The 13,765-nt window shown below is 40.3% G+C and overlaps 1 protein-coding gene across 1 annotated transcript in view; it reads right to left on the bottom strand.

Moving 5' to 3' along the window:
• Positions 1-13,765, bottom strand: part of alk (ALK receptor tyrosine kinase) — a 250,536-nt gene that overhangs the window by 47,519 nt on the left and 189,252 nt on the right. The window contains exons 7-10 of the mRNA XM_028566318.1: positions 10,166-10,300; positions 9,384-9,487; positions 6,667-6,839; positions 4,908-5,002 (exon numbers count right to left, since the gene is read on the bottom strand). Coding sequence (XP_028422119.1) covers positions 4,908-5,002; positions 6,667-6,839; positions 9,384-9,487; positions 10,166-10,300 — 507 coding nt within the window. The remainder of the gene's footprint in view (positions 1-4,907; positions 5,003-6,666; positions 6,840-9,383; positions 9,488-10,165; positions 10,301-13,765) is intronic.

Here is a 13,765-nt window from a genome sequence, read left to right as displayed (position 1 = left end):
CTTGTGTACTGTATGTATGTGTGTGTTGTCTGTAGCTGCTAAAACTAATTGCCCCTTGTGGGATTAATAAAGTTGTTGAATTGAATTGAATATAATACAAAATATTAAATCCAAATAGTTATTTGCTAACAATAGTCACTGAAAAAATTGCAGCGCATGTACCATTTCCTTCAACTTGTGTGCATAAAATGCCAACGCTTTTTCATTCCTACTTGGCAAAAGGTTTCTTATTTTAAGAACTCAGATATGTTTGGCTTAGCTGCAATAATGTGTCTGTGGCTCTAACTTTGTTTCCAAAGAAAGGCCATGTTTATAAAGAGCTCTGTCCAGCATCTCATTTCTTTGAAGTTATGTTCTGCAGAAAAAGCCCTCCATGGCTCTGTTGCTGGTGAAAGCAGAAGTTTATTTTAGAGAAGTCAGATAAGGTTCACTGTGGTTTATGGAGCTGATAATGCTGCCAGCACGCAATACTATGACACTGAACAAGGGCATGGCTTCAGATCTTGACCAGGTGCTATTCTGCCTCTCTGATTTATAACTTTTATAACAAAGCTGGATACAATATACACCACCCACAGAGGCTGCCCAACCTAGTTGGATTTAGAACAATAGGAATCACTGCTGTATCAGCCATACTGCCACAATGCTTCAGTCTATGAACACCAATGAGGGCCCTTCTTATAGTCCTTCATTAAACACTTTCAATGTGCTCAGTGTAGATACTTGAGACATGCAAACAATCCATCTGCGTATGACCTGCATGTTAAACTGTATTTCTGTTCTGCATATGGAATAGACTGTTGAGAGGAAGATCACATGGTTTCAAGGCCTATTTGCATGTCATACGGCAAAAGAAAAAAGGTCTCTTGTTGTACTGTCGTATAGAGCAGCAGAATAGCATACAGTTTGTTTACATTGTAGCTGCCTGATATTCTCCATATGGTTGCTCTGAATGGCAAACAGCAGCAAAGGATAATTTTAAGGTGTCATGAGAGTATTTTCTTTGACTTGCTTTGCTCTTCTAAGCCACTAGTACTCCTGGACTAAAAGGCTGCAGCTCCAGATAAGACCAACAAGCCGTAGATGAGCAGGTGGTGTTTACAAACATTGGAAAAAAAGAGTCGTGTGAGCTAAATATTAAGCAGAAATCCAACTACAAGTTTCTTAATTGTGAGGAGCCAATGAGTTGCCCACATTGTGTCATTTGCCTCCTTGGGGAAAACAAATCATAAATGCTTTCCGCGCCATCATTGTGGATGTGTCAGGGGATAGACGCAAGACTTTTCATCTTTATCTCTGTAATCACTTTTACCACGAAAACACTCCCTCTTCTCCCTCCTGGCTCCCCTGTCACCTCAGGCTGAAGGCTTACCGTTTATGACAATATGGCAGGGGGCCCCCCTCAACAGCTGAAAGGTTTGGAAAGCAACTGGTGTGGCGTGTGACTGGTTTGATTGGGTCCGAGAAAACCTGCTTTGACTTTGAGCAAACAAGTTGGCAATAATATAATTTGTGCTTGAGTTGAAACTACACCTATATGGTCCTTTGGGTGCTATATGTCATTAAAGGCTTGCTTTAATCAAAATTCTTAAAGCTGGTGCTCGTTATTGGAACTTTCTCGGAGTAGAGAAATTTTGTAATTTTGTCCTTAAAGCTAAAAAAAAAAAAAAAAAAAAAAAAACTCAGCACTGCTTACCTAACATCTGACAGCTAGAAAATCAATAGCTCATTCCCTAGCCCTGTAATCCTCAAATAAATATGATCGTCTAAGTCTCTACTGCTTGGACCCTTTGATACAGATAGCGTTTATGTGCAGATTTGATGGATCACATACAGCACACGAGTCACTGCAATGCGTTTGATTGCTTTTTACACAACCCCGTCTCTCTGTAAGTAAGACCCTTAGATGGGTTATGTGCACAAAACAACTTCAGCAACTTTTTATACCATCAACAAAGTCGCTAATAAGGCTCACTGCATTGTTATTCTGAGCATGGGGAAACTATGGAACAGACAGAGCTGGAGCACACAGCATTGGTATGCTGCTGCAGCAGGAGAAAGACTCAGCAGGTCCACCACCGAGCAGCGTGAACCAGAGGGCAGGGCAACAGCCGGCGTGGCTGTCACTGTTCATTAGCAGGGTGCCGTAAGCTGCCTGAAGCCCACCAGAGGCCAGCTACGGGGGCAACAAACTGAAAATATCTTGAGATTGCAATAGGTCTGAGAAATATCCATACTACAGACATATCATGCTAACAGTCAGTATTATTCCTTATGGAAAAGTGGGATTAAAAAGATGGCCTGTTATACAGCATAGAAAATGTACTGTACTGTATGTCGTTTTCTCAAATGCAAAAAAACATTCTGTAATTTTCAATTACAAATTTTTTAACTTGCATGTACTATAGTATCTAAAGAAAGGCTGCTGATAAACATGGGGGAGACCACATTTAAATAAACTGCATTTAATTAGCTCTACTGTACAATGTTTGGCATTACTATGAACGCACTGGGGACTGCAGAGCATCTGTACTTACTGGTCCATGGTAAGTCTCCATGTTTCCCAACACCACCAGGTGCAGGTGATAATTACTGAAATGAATACAATTTCAGTAATCCGTAGTTGTATTACACAATTTACCACGAAAGATAACACAGATGCAACAGCCAACCAACCCACCAGCACATAATTGGAATGGAAAAACTAACTGGACCTTCCATGGTACAGTACATGAATACAACTCTTTGTGTACGGCTGTGAAAGGGTAAAACACAGTTTGATGACAGACGTTGGAAGCTTTGTTCGAAAACCACTGACATTTGGTACAGCCCTACTCTATAGAGGCAGCTCATGGCGTGGGAAAAGAAGTGCTGGTACAGGGAAGAGACAAAAGGATGAACTATGCTGTCTAACACAATAAACTAATTTATTGATGCTGGTGAAAATAAAATGATAAAAATGACAGCCAGGTCCAACACCTGAAGGGCAATGGATGCATCATCAAACACACGTGCTTGCCAAACTATACATCACACCAAAGCTTAGAAAAGTGTGGGATGAAGGCCATGGATGGCTGGTCCTCTGCATAATGTGTTCGCTGTATGTTTTCCCCACTGGAACATATTACAGGGCTATGTCATAATGCTCAGGGATCCATCATGCTAATCACTCACAGTGATCGCTCTTGGAAACGAAACCTTTTGCTGAGCTTCACCATCTCCCATCAGCTGGTATGATTGGTAGGCGATAAAAAGTGGCTGTGTCAAGTGTGGCTGTAGATAATGGATACCTGGCCTAGATTAAGAACTTGCCATCTGGAAAGTGAGCAAAGCGGGGATGGATGATCCTTCAGGGCTGCCTTACCAGTACCGATGTTGCTCCGGAGGACATAAAACACAAATTGATGTGCAAATATCTCCTGAAAAATGTCATCTCTTTAAATAAAGAAGTTCTGGACCAATAAGCCAGTGTTGATACAGGGCAATCTGCTCCAGCCTAGACCAACAGCAATTCCATATTCATATTCAACTGGTGAACTCATCTTAACTGACTGCATTTTACAGTGAGGGCGATTGGGGAATAAATTCATCAAAAACTTGATAAAGGTCTAAAGGTCAAAACAAAATAGATTTCTTCATTTCTAAATTTGCATTTGAATGAAAACGGGTATCAATGTCTTTTAATAGCTCTAATTAATCACACCTGAAGTTTTAAACATTTTACTTTTTACTTTGATTTAGTCACTGCAGTAATGCCACCACACCAATACCTTCTCACCTTAGACAAAAAAACTTGACAGGGTCACAATACATCAAATGACTGTGTCAGAGGCTGACCCCGTGCCCCTGCCTGTTGAGTCTAAGTCTTGGCCAGGGTGTAGTCAGTTTAACACTGCTTCATTTTAACACTGCGATACATTCAGGTACAGAGATGCTCAGACATTACTATTCCTGTCACGGTTCAAACAGAACTGAACAGTAGTCCCAACAGGCAGAGATGGAGGGAGGCACTGGACTCCAAACTATTCTCCTGCCATCTTACTCCTGTTTTCTTTATTTGCCTTTTAATCAGAGCAGCTGAAGACTGACAGGAAAGAGAGGGGAGGGAGGGAGGGAGAGAGAGAGAGAGAGAGAGGGATGAGGATGACAAGCAGTAAAGAGCTGTGGTTGGACTCGAACCTGGGATGCTGGGTTCTTGACTGTTGTAGAAAGAAGTGGCTGATCTTTAATGCAATATCTACATTGCCCATTATCAGCAACCATTCATCCAATGTTCCAAAGGCACATTCTGTTTACTAATCTGATATCATTTTAAAAGGCTAAATGATAAAACATTGGAGAACCTTTTTGCAATTGTATTGTAAATGTAAATGTAAGCACATAATGAAATCTGAAAACTGCTGCCCTGGTTAAAAAAGCAATGCAACCGATCTCAGCTGGTATTCTGTCTATAATGGAAATTTCTAAGTGACCCCGAACTTTTGACCGGTAGTTTATCTCTATGCAAAGCTGCAGTAGATTTAACAAATGTATAGTATAAGAGAGTAGTAGACTTACTTGGATTTAAAGTAGTAGTAGTTTCTGTATTAAGGCTATGTCAAGGGAATTGAAATTAGTGAGTCCTTGATGAATGCTCTAAAGTGTACAAAACTGCGCCTCAGTCAAATCTTATCTCTATAAAACATGAACATAGGGCAGACCTGTATTGATTATTAATTAAATTGCTTAGGTCACTTTAAATGTTTACTTAAGTGTCTCTAAGTCCATAAAAAGAGTTTACACTTTTTAGAGCAATCCAGCCTGGTCCTAAGTCAATGAATCGGGCAGTCAAAAATCCCATTAATTCAACCAAGGTCTGATGATGTAAGAGGGAAAAAAGAAAGACTTAACGTTTTTATAGTACTCACATGCCAGGAAGCAGTCCATACTAAAAGAGATGTTGTCAATGGAGAAGGCTGAACCGGGTCCAGGTCCATCTTCTGTGCTGAACTGCAGCCAAAACCTACGGAGGGACAGAGCTGTTTTAACTACCACACAAGCTGTGAATGGTTGGATAGCTTCTGACTGAAAGGATGTGAAAAAGAATTTATAGAGTTTTAAGAAAAATGTCATTGAGCTTTGGCTCTGGAGGGTATGCACTGCATGCCTTATGACAGCTCAGTCTTTATTGTTAAGAACTGGTGGCTCTTTCAGCAGAGACCGAAAAACTGTGACTTCTTTATGAATAAAACATATTTTCATCAAATAATTTTATGCACAAAACGTAGGCAGACATGGCATGAACTATACTACGGCTGTGAATCTTCACTGGTCTCACAATTCAATTACAACATATTGCAATTGCAATATCAGTGAAAATATTCTAAATTAAGATATTTTTTTCCAAATCGTTTGTAGGAGATATAGTCTATCTTACACGATTCCTACAAAGACAGGCTACAGTCTACAATCACAACCTGAAGGACATCAACACCTGTAAATACATCCTATCATACATGAAGGCATGTCATATCATCCTTTTTTAATTTGCAGGGACTGGTATAGCTCATAGTTTAACGTTAGCATAATTATCGTTAGTCACGGACCCAACATTACCATTGTACTAACGTTACAGCCATGTACATTGTTGCTGTCAAACTGGGCAGTTGATACCACCAGGCCAAAACACAAACAGACATTCCGTCACGGAACGGAAATTTCAAAAGGAGAAAATACTAGCCTTAGCATTGTTATCAGAAAAGATAGTATTTCAACTTAGCATGTTTCCTTAATATCTGATGATGCATTGGGGTCATTTTTGTATTTATTACAGTAAATATATTACATATTGGACCTTTAATACTTATCTATCTATAATATGTTGCTTAAGCCTAATGGCATACTATTTTTCCATTCTTGCTGTCAAACCCCAAAACACTCACATTCAGAGTTTACATATAGTGTCTGTTATGTCCTGACTTTTGTCTGCACTTCAAACTGTATTTCTGATTCTATTTAATCTCCACAAAGGTCACTGTGCAAAGACTGGCAGGTTCACCTGGTGGTTACGGACATGACATTCTAATTAGGAGCACAAGCACAGCTGACTACATAACCCAGGATTCAGAAATGAATCACTCTCAGGGAGCAGGATAATCCTACTCCCCTGCCTCTTTTCTCTTGCTTTATTCAACTTTTCAACGTTTCTTTTTTTTTGAGGGGAAATCAGGGCCATAGCTAATTGGAAGGCAAGTAGGGTGGGTAGAGCCTTGTGTATTGATTCCTATTCTCTTTATCACACACAAGTGGAATAAAAAGAGAGGGGCGTAATTTGTACAACTGTACATATGGCAGGCCCATGGTATAAGCATAGACTCCCTGTGGGATTTATTAATTCTACAGAGTTGAGAGGTAATGCTTCCCATAAAATGTAAATGTAAATGTTGAAAATCTGAGAGGGGTGTAAAGGACGAAGAGCTTCTTGGTTCTGTTTCTTAAGATTTTCTTGTGGGAGCTCTGAAGTATTTGTGTGAGTGTGTTGGAGGTCTGTTGGGATGCAAGTAAGGTGACTTGTCTGCTCTTAAACACGTCAGAGTGCCAGTTTAATGCCTCCAGAAATTCCAAACATGCAGCTTGATATAATCAAACTGCCGGTTATGTGTTGAAACAGGTGGGTGATTGTCGTACCAGTCTGCCAGCCCGTAAAGAGGAAGTATGACAAGCTTCCAGCCCCTTTCAGATTTTGGATCACTCGCTGAATGCCACAGTCTGCGCTGCTCCTCAGGGCCTGTACTGTTCTCTGCTATCCACAGAGACAGTGACCCCCTCTGTAAGCCTCCAGAACACAGCCAGAATCGCACCTGTTGGAGTAAGATAGAATTTAATAAAAATTGCAGTCAAGGTGATCATAAAGCAAGAAGAGTGTTGATTTATATATACATAATATATATATATATATATATATATATATATATACACACACACACACACACACACACACACACACACACACACAAACATATATAATAATACCACAGCAACTTTAACTTCCTTTGAATATTTTTTAATTGAAGAAAACCAGCCGAGTGTGGTATCAGTCAAGGAAGGGATGCACTTAAAATTGCATTTAGCTCCATCAGCAACAGCCATCTGTTTAGTTTTAATTATTCTAAGATTATTAGAATTCAACCAGGATCATGAGTTGGGTTATTTTGCTATCTACACCGCTTCTGCATGCTTCAGCACAAATCAATCTCATTTAGCAGTTTCCAGGAGGGATATGTTGGGTGTAAACCTGCTTCGTATTAAACAACACACAGGGTGTAGCAGGAATTAAATAGTAAAACGTAGTCGGATTCTAAAGCTTGCTAACAAGCATGGGATGTGACCATGTCCCTCTACAGCATTTTAGTGGAGCCAATAACATAATTTTTGCTTCATCGTTTAAGTGGAACAGATGCTGGCTTAAGCCTGATGAAAAGTACACGTAGTGTTGAGATGACACTACCCAGACAACTGAATTCAATGCTTTCATGTTCAGTGCTTGCATTGTGCCTGTAGGCAGCAGGTTGTGGTCCTTATCATCAACCGTGAGACCACATGGCGACCGTTTAAACATCAAGATTACAGGCACTGCACAGTGCACACTGGGCACCACATGAAAGTGAACATGGTCTGTAGCTAATACCCAAAACTAATATCCTCAACATAGTTGTCCGAGAGCAGACAGGCTAGATTGAACAGCACCGCTTCAGTGTAGAGAGAAGGATTTAGAGCGTTAATCTGAAATCATGGCTAATCTTTGGCTGTGTGCCATGAAACTGGGAGGCAAGGTCTGCAATGGTGCAGCGCTGCCTCCACTGCTGCCCACAAATATCAGACATCTCTTATTCACACCCGAGAAGCAGCAAACTTCTCCTCCCCTATTCCCCTGTTTTTTTCTGTCTTCCTAAATTGCGGCCAGTTCCTTTACGTGTTTCTCTCGTCGAGACTAACTTTATTTCTCCTTAGTCTCTCTAATTGTCTTGTTTTCTCACCTCTCAACCTTTCCATCACAGTCCCACCTCCATCCCTCACTTCTGTGTCGACTTCTCACACCAAGCACTCTGACTGTGCAAATTACACATGCAGAAGGCCAAAGGTCGCTGTGCTGAGCAATATTAAAATAACTAAGATAACTCTAAATACTAGATGCAATAGCATCAATCAAGACTTCGAGTACACAGGAACCCTGAAGACCTGCTCTGTGGGCTTCATGGTTTAAATAACGCATGACTTCTAATATTTTCACAACTCTGTCAGCAGATACAATCCGTGATTGCCGAGGTCAACCTCTCTGTCTGTAAGGATCTCTCAGGAAATGCAGATGGCACAGTGTTAACCTGCTGTCTTGACACATTACCGTTTGATGTTTGAGCTGTTTCTGATAGCAATTAACATATCACATATTCAGTAAGTAATTCATGAGGTTTTCAGCTAAATCTGTTACTGAAAAACACTGTTGAAAAATGCTAACTAAATTGTCTTCTATGCAAATTATATTATTTTTTACACGTATTCTTTTATTATCACATAACCCTATATGTCAACACATAGCCTACGGTAAATTTCAAATGCAATAATGATCTTACTGCTTTTAATATTAGCTGTTGTATGGGACAATGACAAATTAAACTGAGTGACTGGCTATGTGCATTTTCTGGTAACCAGTGGAGCACGTATAATAATCTGTCCTGCCTCGTTTGTCGAGGACAGTTGCTGTTAGGGGGTGAGGTTTAGCAAACAGTCAACTGGGCACACATAAAAACAGGTATTCACAGTTTTATGTGTGAAAATATTAGAAAAATTATCCTGAAACTCTTTTTTTCTCCACTTGTTTCACAAATAAGTTAATTTTATGAAAAAGATTATCCTGTTAACTATGTCTTAAGTCATAAATACCAGAGGGAAAACAATATAGGTTAGAGCAACAGCATTTTTGTTTACGCACTTGCCTCTCAGGGTTTCTGTAAGAAACACAAGTGTAAGGGATTAAATAAACAGTATGTCTATCTGCTTGAACGTAAGCCACAAACGTTAGCATGCCTAGCTAACTAACTTGATGTTATTTTCAAAAGGTAATAACATGTCATCAATGTCATCAGCAAACATTATTATTATTTGGGTTTCATTTAGACATTCACTGTGTGGAAGTCAAGGTGCTAATAATCAGAGTGTCAAATCTGGCAGGTTATCATGTTATCGTTAAAACTGCATATGTGCCGTGTGAGAACAGAAAGCTTGACAGACGTAGCAACAGTAACTAAGAGGAGTGGGGTTGAGATCTGATCATGTGTTTGTATGTGCATTACAGAGAATGAAGATTACATCTACTCTGTGGAGAAAACTCTCTATACTTAGCTCACCGTGCATGGGGAGTTTCTTAGAGGAGGGGGGAAGAGAGGGCTCCTCAGTACTGCTGAGCCACGCTGGGCTTTGGGCTGGCCTCCTTCCACACTGAATGTAGCACCTTTAACACACAAACGCACACATTAAACACAAAGGGGAAAAAAAATTAAACTGAACATATTACACACTTATATATTCAGAATATAAAACTGAATACAAAGTTTTACAATCCATATGGATGTTTTGAAATGTGATTGTAGCCATAGTGAGTTGTTCCCTTATTGCTCTACTTTGATGTAAACCTTAACTGATCTAACTAAAGGTTTGATGTCTGAGAAAAGAATGCTATATGAAATCACCAAAAATGGTATAAAATTACAATGCTCCATTTATAGTTTCCTCACACAACCTCTGAGTCTTCTGTAAATAGCTGAGAACAAAAACAAACCTCAGCAAACCAAGACTCTAAATTCTCACGGAGAGACACACTCGAGCCACTGCACTGATGATGAGCTGCAGATGTAGGACTCACTCTACATGCTGTAGCTTTTACACCCAGTGGGATTCCGTTTGTAGCAGCGCACTGAGCTCTGACAAGACAACAAGTCTGTGTTCTGACACATCAGAGGTTTTGGTTTGGTTATCTTTAGACATTCACAAACTGTTAAGACTCACATATTCATGGTTTGCTCACAAGACCTTTTTAATGCGGCATTAACACTACTGTAACCACATTTAGGAGTCAATGCAAATGTCATCGTTTGATTAGAACAGTGTTCATGAGACGTGTGTGAGCCACCTGATGATGGGCAGCTCTGTCTGGTAGCCTTTGCTGGCGACTGGAGTCTTCTCCAGGAGAGACCGCGGCCTGTTATTGGCTGCCAACTGCACTCGCCCTCTTCAAAAGAGCAGTAGCTGCCATTGAGAAAGTGGCCTGGAGAGAGACAGGGGAGAGAATATATCAGGGGAGATAAGGGTGGGGGGCATATAATGAGGGGACAAGCCCAGCAGTTAGGTGAAAGAATAGAGAATGGAGTGAACTGACAGCCAAACTGCCAAGGAGAAAAAAGACAGTAGTGGGGACTGGGGATCATGGAGTTGAGCAACATTGAAGGCGAAGAGGTTGAGAAGAAAGAGGCATGGGGCGGGGGGTGCAGACTAATATCTAATAGGCTCAATGTGTTGGTGAAAATTAGGGTTGAGGTGAGGTGAGGTGTGTGTGTTTGTGTGTGTGTGTGTGGGGGGAGCAAGAAAATGGAAAAGGCCTGAAGTGTCCAAAGGGGGTGATAGGACAGAGTAGAGAAAGAAGGAATAGGTTTTGAGGGGAAATGAGAAAGCTGAGGTGGTGACATGTGTTCTGGGGATGGCAATCAACTTGACGATCACTTCACAGAATAGAATGAGCCTCACAAGCATTTCCGGCACTGACCGTGACAACAATTTACAAAGTTAGTCTGTGCAGCCGCAATACAGTGAAAATGGTTCATTAGGCGTGTCGGTTTTTACTTATCACTGAATCCTTCTACGGTACTGCAATGACAACACTGGAAGTATTTGCCATATAAATAAATCAAATAGTGTGGAATGGATGATTTAAGAGTTCTACTCACTTATTATAGTTAAGTTCAAATGAGAAAAACATGGGTTCTCTAGATCACATTTGTATGGATTAAAATAAGGAATACCTTGCATATTGATGAGATATCGGTTGTAAAATTTTGAATTTAGGTGTTGCTGAATGTTTAAAATTCATATCAGACTTTAAACCTCAGTTAAAAGTGAAAACACTGTGGCAGGTTTGAGTTTCATTATAGTTTTCTGTTTCTTTTATCCCAAGCTACTGTCTGTGAGCGCCCATTACCTCTACAGTAAGTACGCTGATAACAGTGTGCTTTTTGGTAAATGGCATCATCCAGATAATGGAACTGAAACTGGCCCAAGCAGAGATCATAAAGCAGGTATTTTTCAGGAAGAAAAACAAGAAAAATGCTTCCTTTATTAATGACGCTAGTTTTTAAAGGTTCTGTTTATTATACAAAAGGCTTTTAACAGGTTGGTTTCAAAGACCCAATAACATGAAACTAACACTATTTCATTTTTATTTTAATACAAAGAAAAACAACACAAATGACTTTTGAAATGACAAATGAAATTTTTCTGTGATGTTTTGCTTCTCTGGACTTGTTGGGTAATAAGTAAATGTCATGTTCTTCTGTGTCTTGTGATATTATTAGTCATTCTTCTTGTTGCAAAAACAAGTTAGTATGACTTAGATGTCCTTAAAGCAAAGCACTAGCAAGAGCTACTCATGACATCAATAAAGAAGTCTGTGATGATGTCACTTGATGACGCACTGGCATGTGTCACTTAGTGCCTTTTGCTACCCGAGCTATCATTCATAACGGTATGCCATCCGTCTAGTTCTGCCGCTTTCAAATGGATTCAACCTGTAACACTTTATTTAATGAGGTGTGAACAAGGCCGACATAACTGTGTCATTTCTATTTCATGAAAACTGACTTGAACATTACTGAGTGTCATTCAGTCCATGATGTCACTTCAATGGAATGTCAACACTATACTCTACACAGCTTGACAAGAGGACACAGCCTATAAAAACATGTCACGACAGGCTCCACATCACATCACGTGTGGTAACACTGGCATACGCTCTCATGATGAGTCATGAACAATTTTGGTCACCATGTTAAAAGGGTTAGAGTGCATAACAATATAATAAAGTATTATTATACTGTCAAACGTGTTTTGTAACACTGAAATTATTACAGTTACCATTGTTGGTCTGTCTTGAGAAAAAATACTCAGGTTCACAGGAAGTGATGTGGTGTATGGAAGGACAGGGTGGATAGCGTGAGCAGTAATAGCTACAAAGAAAGACAGTATAGCACTGGTCTCAGTGTGTAGTGATCTTTGATGGTGCTCTAAGACAAACGAAAGAACACTGCTACTTTAAATTTCTGCATGCATCAGCCTTTGATGCAAGCAGCATTTCTCTGTAGTTGCAGGGGAACTGTAGAGTGCAGAATTTAGACCGACTGAGATCAACCAGGAGGCTGCGAGTCTCAAAGAGTGGAGGATGTGCTTATGCATAATGATGCTGTGGTAGGATGGTTAAGGAGATCCACAGGGACTTGGTTTTCCTTATATGTCAGGAATCTCTGTGATTGGCATAAGCTACGTTTGTTCCTCCTGCCTCTCTCTTGCTTTTTTCCTGTTAATGAGCCTTGGCACATCTTATGAAGGATTTAAATAGATCAAATCAGATGAAGATAATTTCTGGATAGATCACAGAGAATAGGGTATCAGAGAGGGATGCGATTTGGGTGGCAGGGGGTAATTGTGACAAGTGATAGAGGTGAAAATGAAACAAATACAGAGCCTAAGGTACAGTTGTAGACTGTGGGTGACAGCGAGAGAAAAACAATATGGGAGTATGAGGGTGTACTGATGAATGAACCATGGATTGCCAGTCCTTGTCCTTAATCAAAAAGGATAAAGGTCTTTACTAATTTAGGAATGGACTGAGAGACAGAGAGAATCAAAACAAATGATCTATTTATGATCAAATTTCCAATTCTGGCCTCCACAATTAAAACTTACACACACACACACACACACACACACACACACACACACACACACACACACACACACACACACACACACACACACACACACACACACACACACACACACACACACACACACACACACACACACGCATATGCAAGTCCTCCTCAGTAGGAAGAGAAACTGCGCCTGGCTGGGATTTTCACCCTCTCGTTAAACTCTTATCTCTCAGCTCCCATAGTTAGCAAACCATAAGCACAAGGGTGCAGCCGTCATTTTAATAAACACCATATAGGAGGCTGACCTGCACTGTGGGGAGGGTTAATTTAATTTTGGTGAATTTAAAATGGGTGAAAAACTCTGCTACAAAAAAAAAACCTTACTGGGTAAGAGTTGTGAACTGTGTCTGTATTAATCGTGAAGATAATGTAAAAATGCATGCAGGTAGGACTAAAAAAAGATCCATGCCACACAGACACACACGCACGCGTGGGCCTGGGGGACTTCACTTGTGAATAAGATGTCAGCATACTTGGCTAGTGTTCCTCCTAGGCCTCGAGAAAAGCGAAAAACAAATGTGCAAAGAAATAGAAATAACAACCATGGAATATGTCAAGGGTGAGAAATGCTAGCCAAGCATAGCTCTGCTGTCTTTTTTTCTGCCTTTCCGCCTCGCCTCTCTATCGGGAAAACTCGTGCAGACGCTCAGTTGTTGCTCTGTTGGGCAGGAAGCAACGGCTTCATTAAAGACGACTTACTACAGCTGACCAACTTTTGATGCAGAAATAAAGGCAGGGAAAGGCAGTTA

Source organism: Perca flavescens, chromosome 20, assembly GCF_004354835.1.
Source record: "Perca flavescens isolate YP-PL-M2 chromosome 20, PFLA_1.0, whole genome shotgun sequence".
NCBI classification, from domain to species: domain Eukaryota; kingdom Metazoa; phylum Chordata; class Actinopteri; order Perciformes; family Percidae; genus Perca; species Perca flavescens.
Note: the sequence above shows the minus strand (reverse complement) of the source record. Positions and strands in the feature narration are given on the sequence as shown.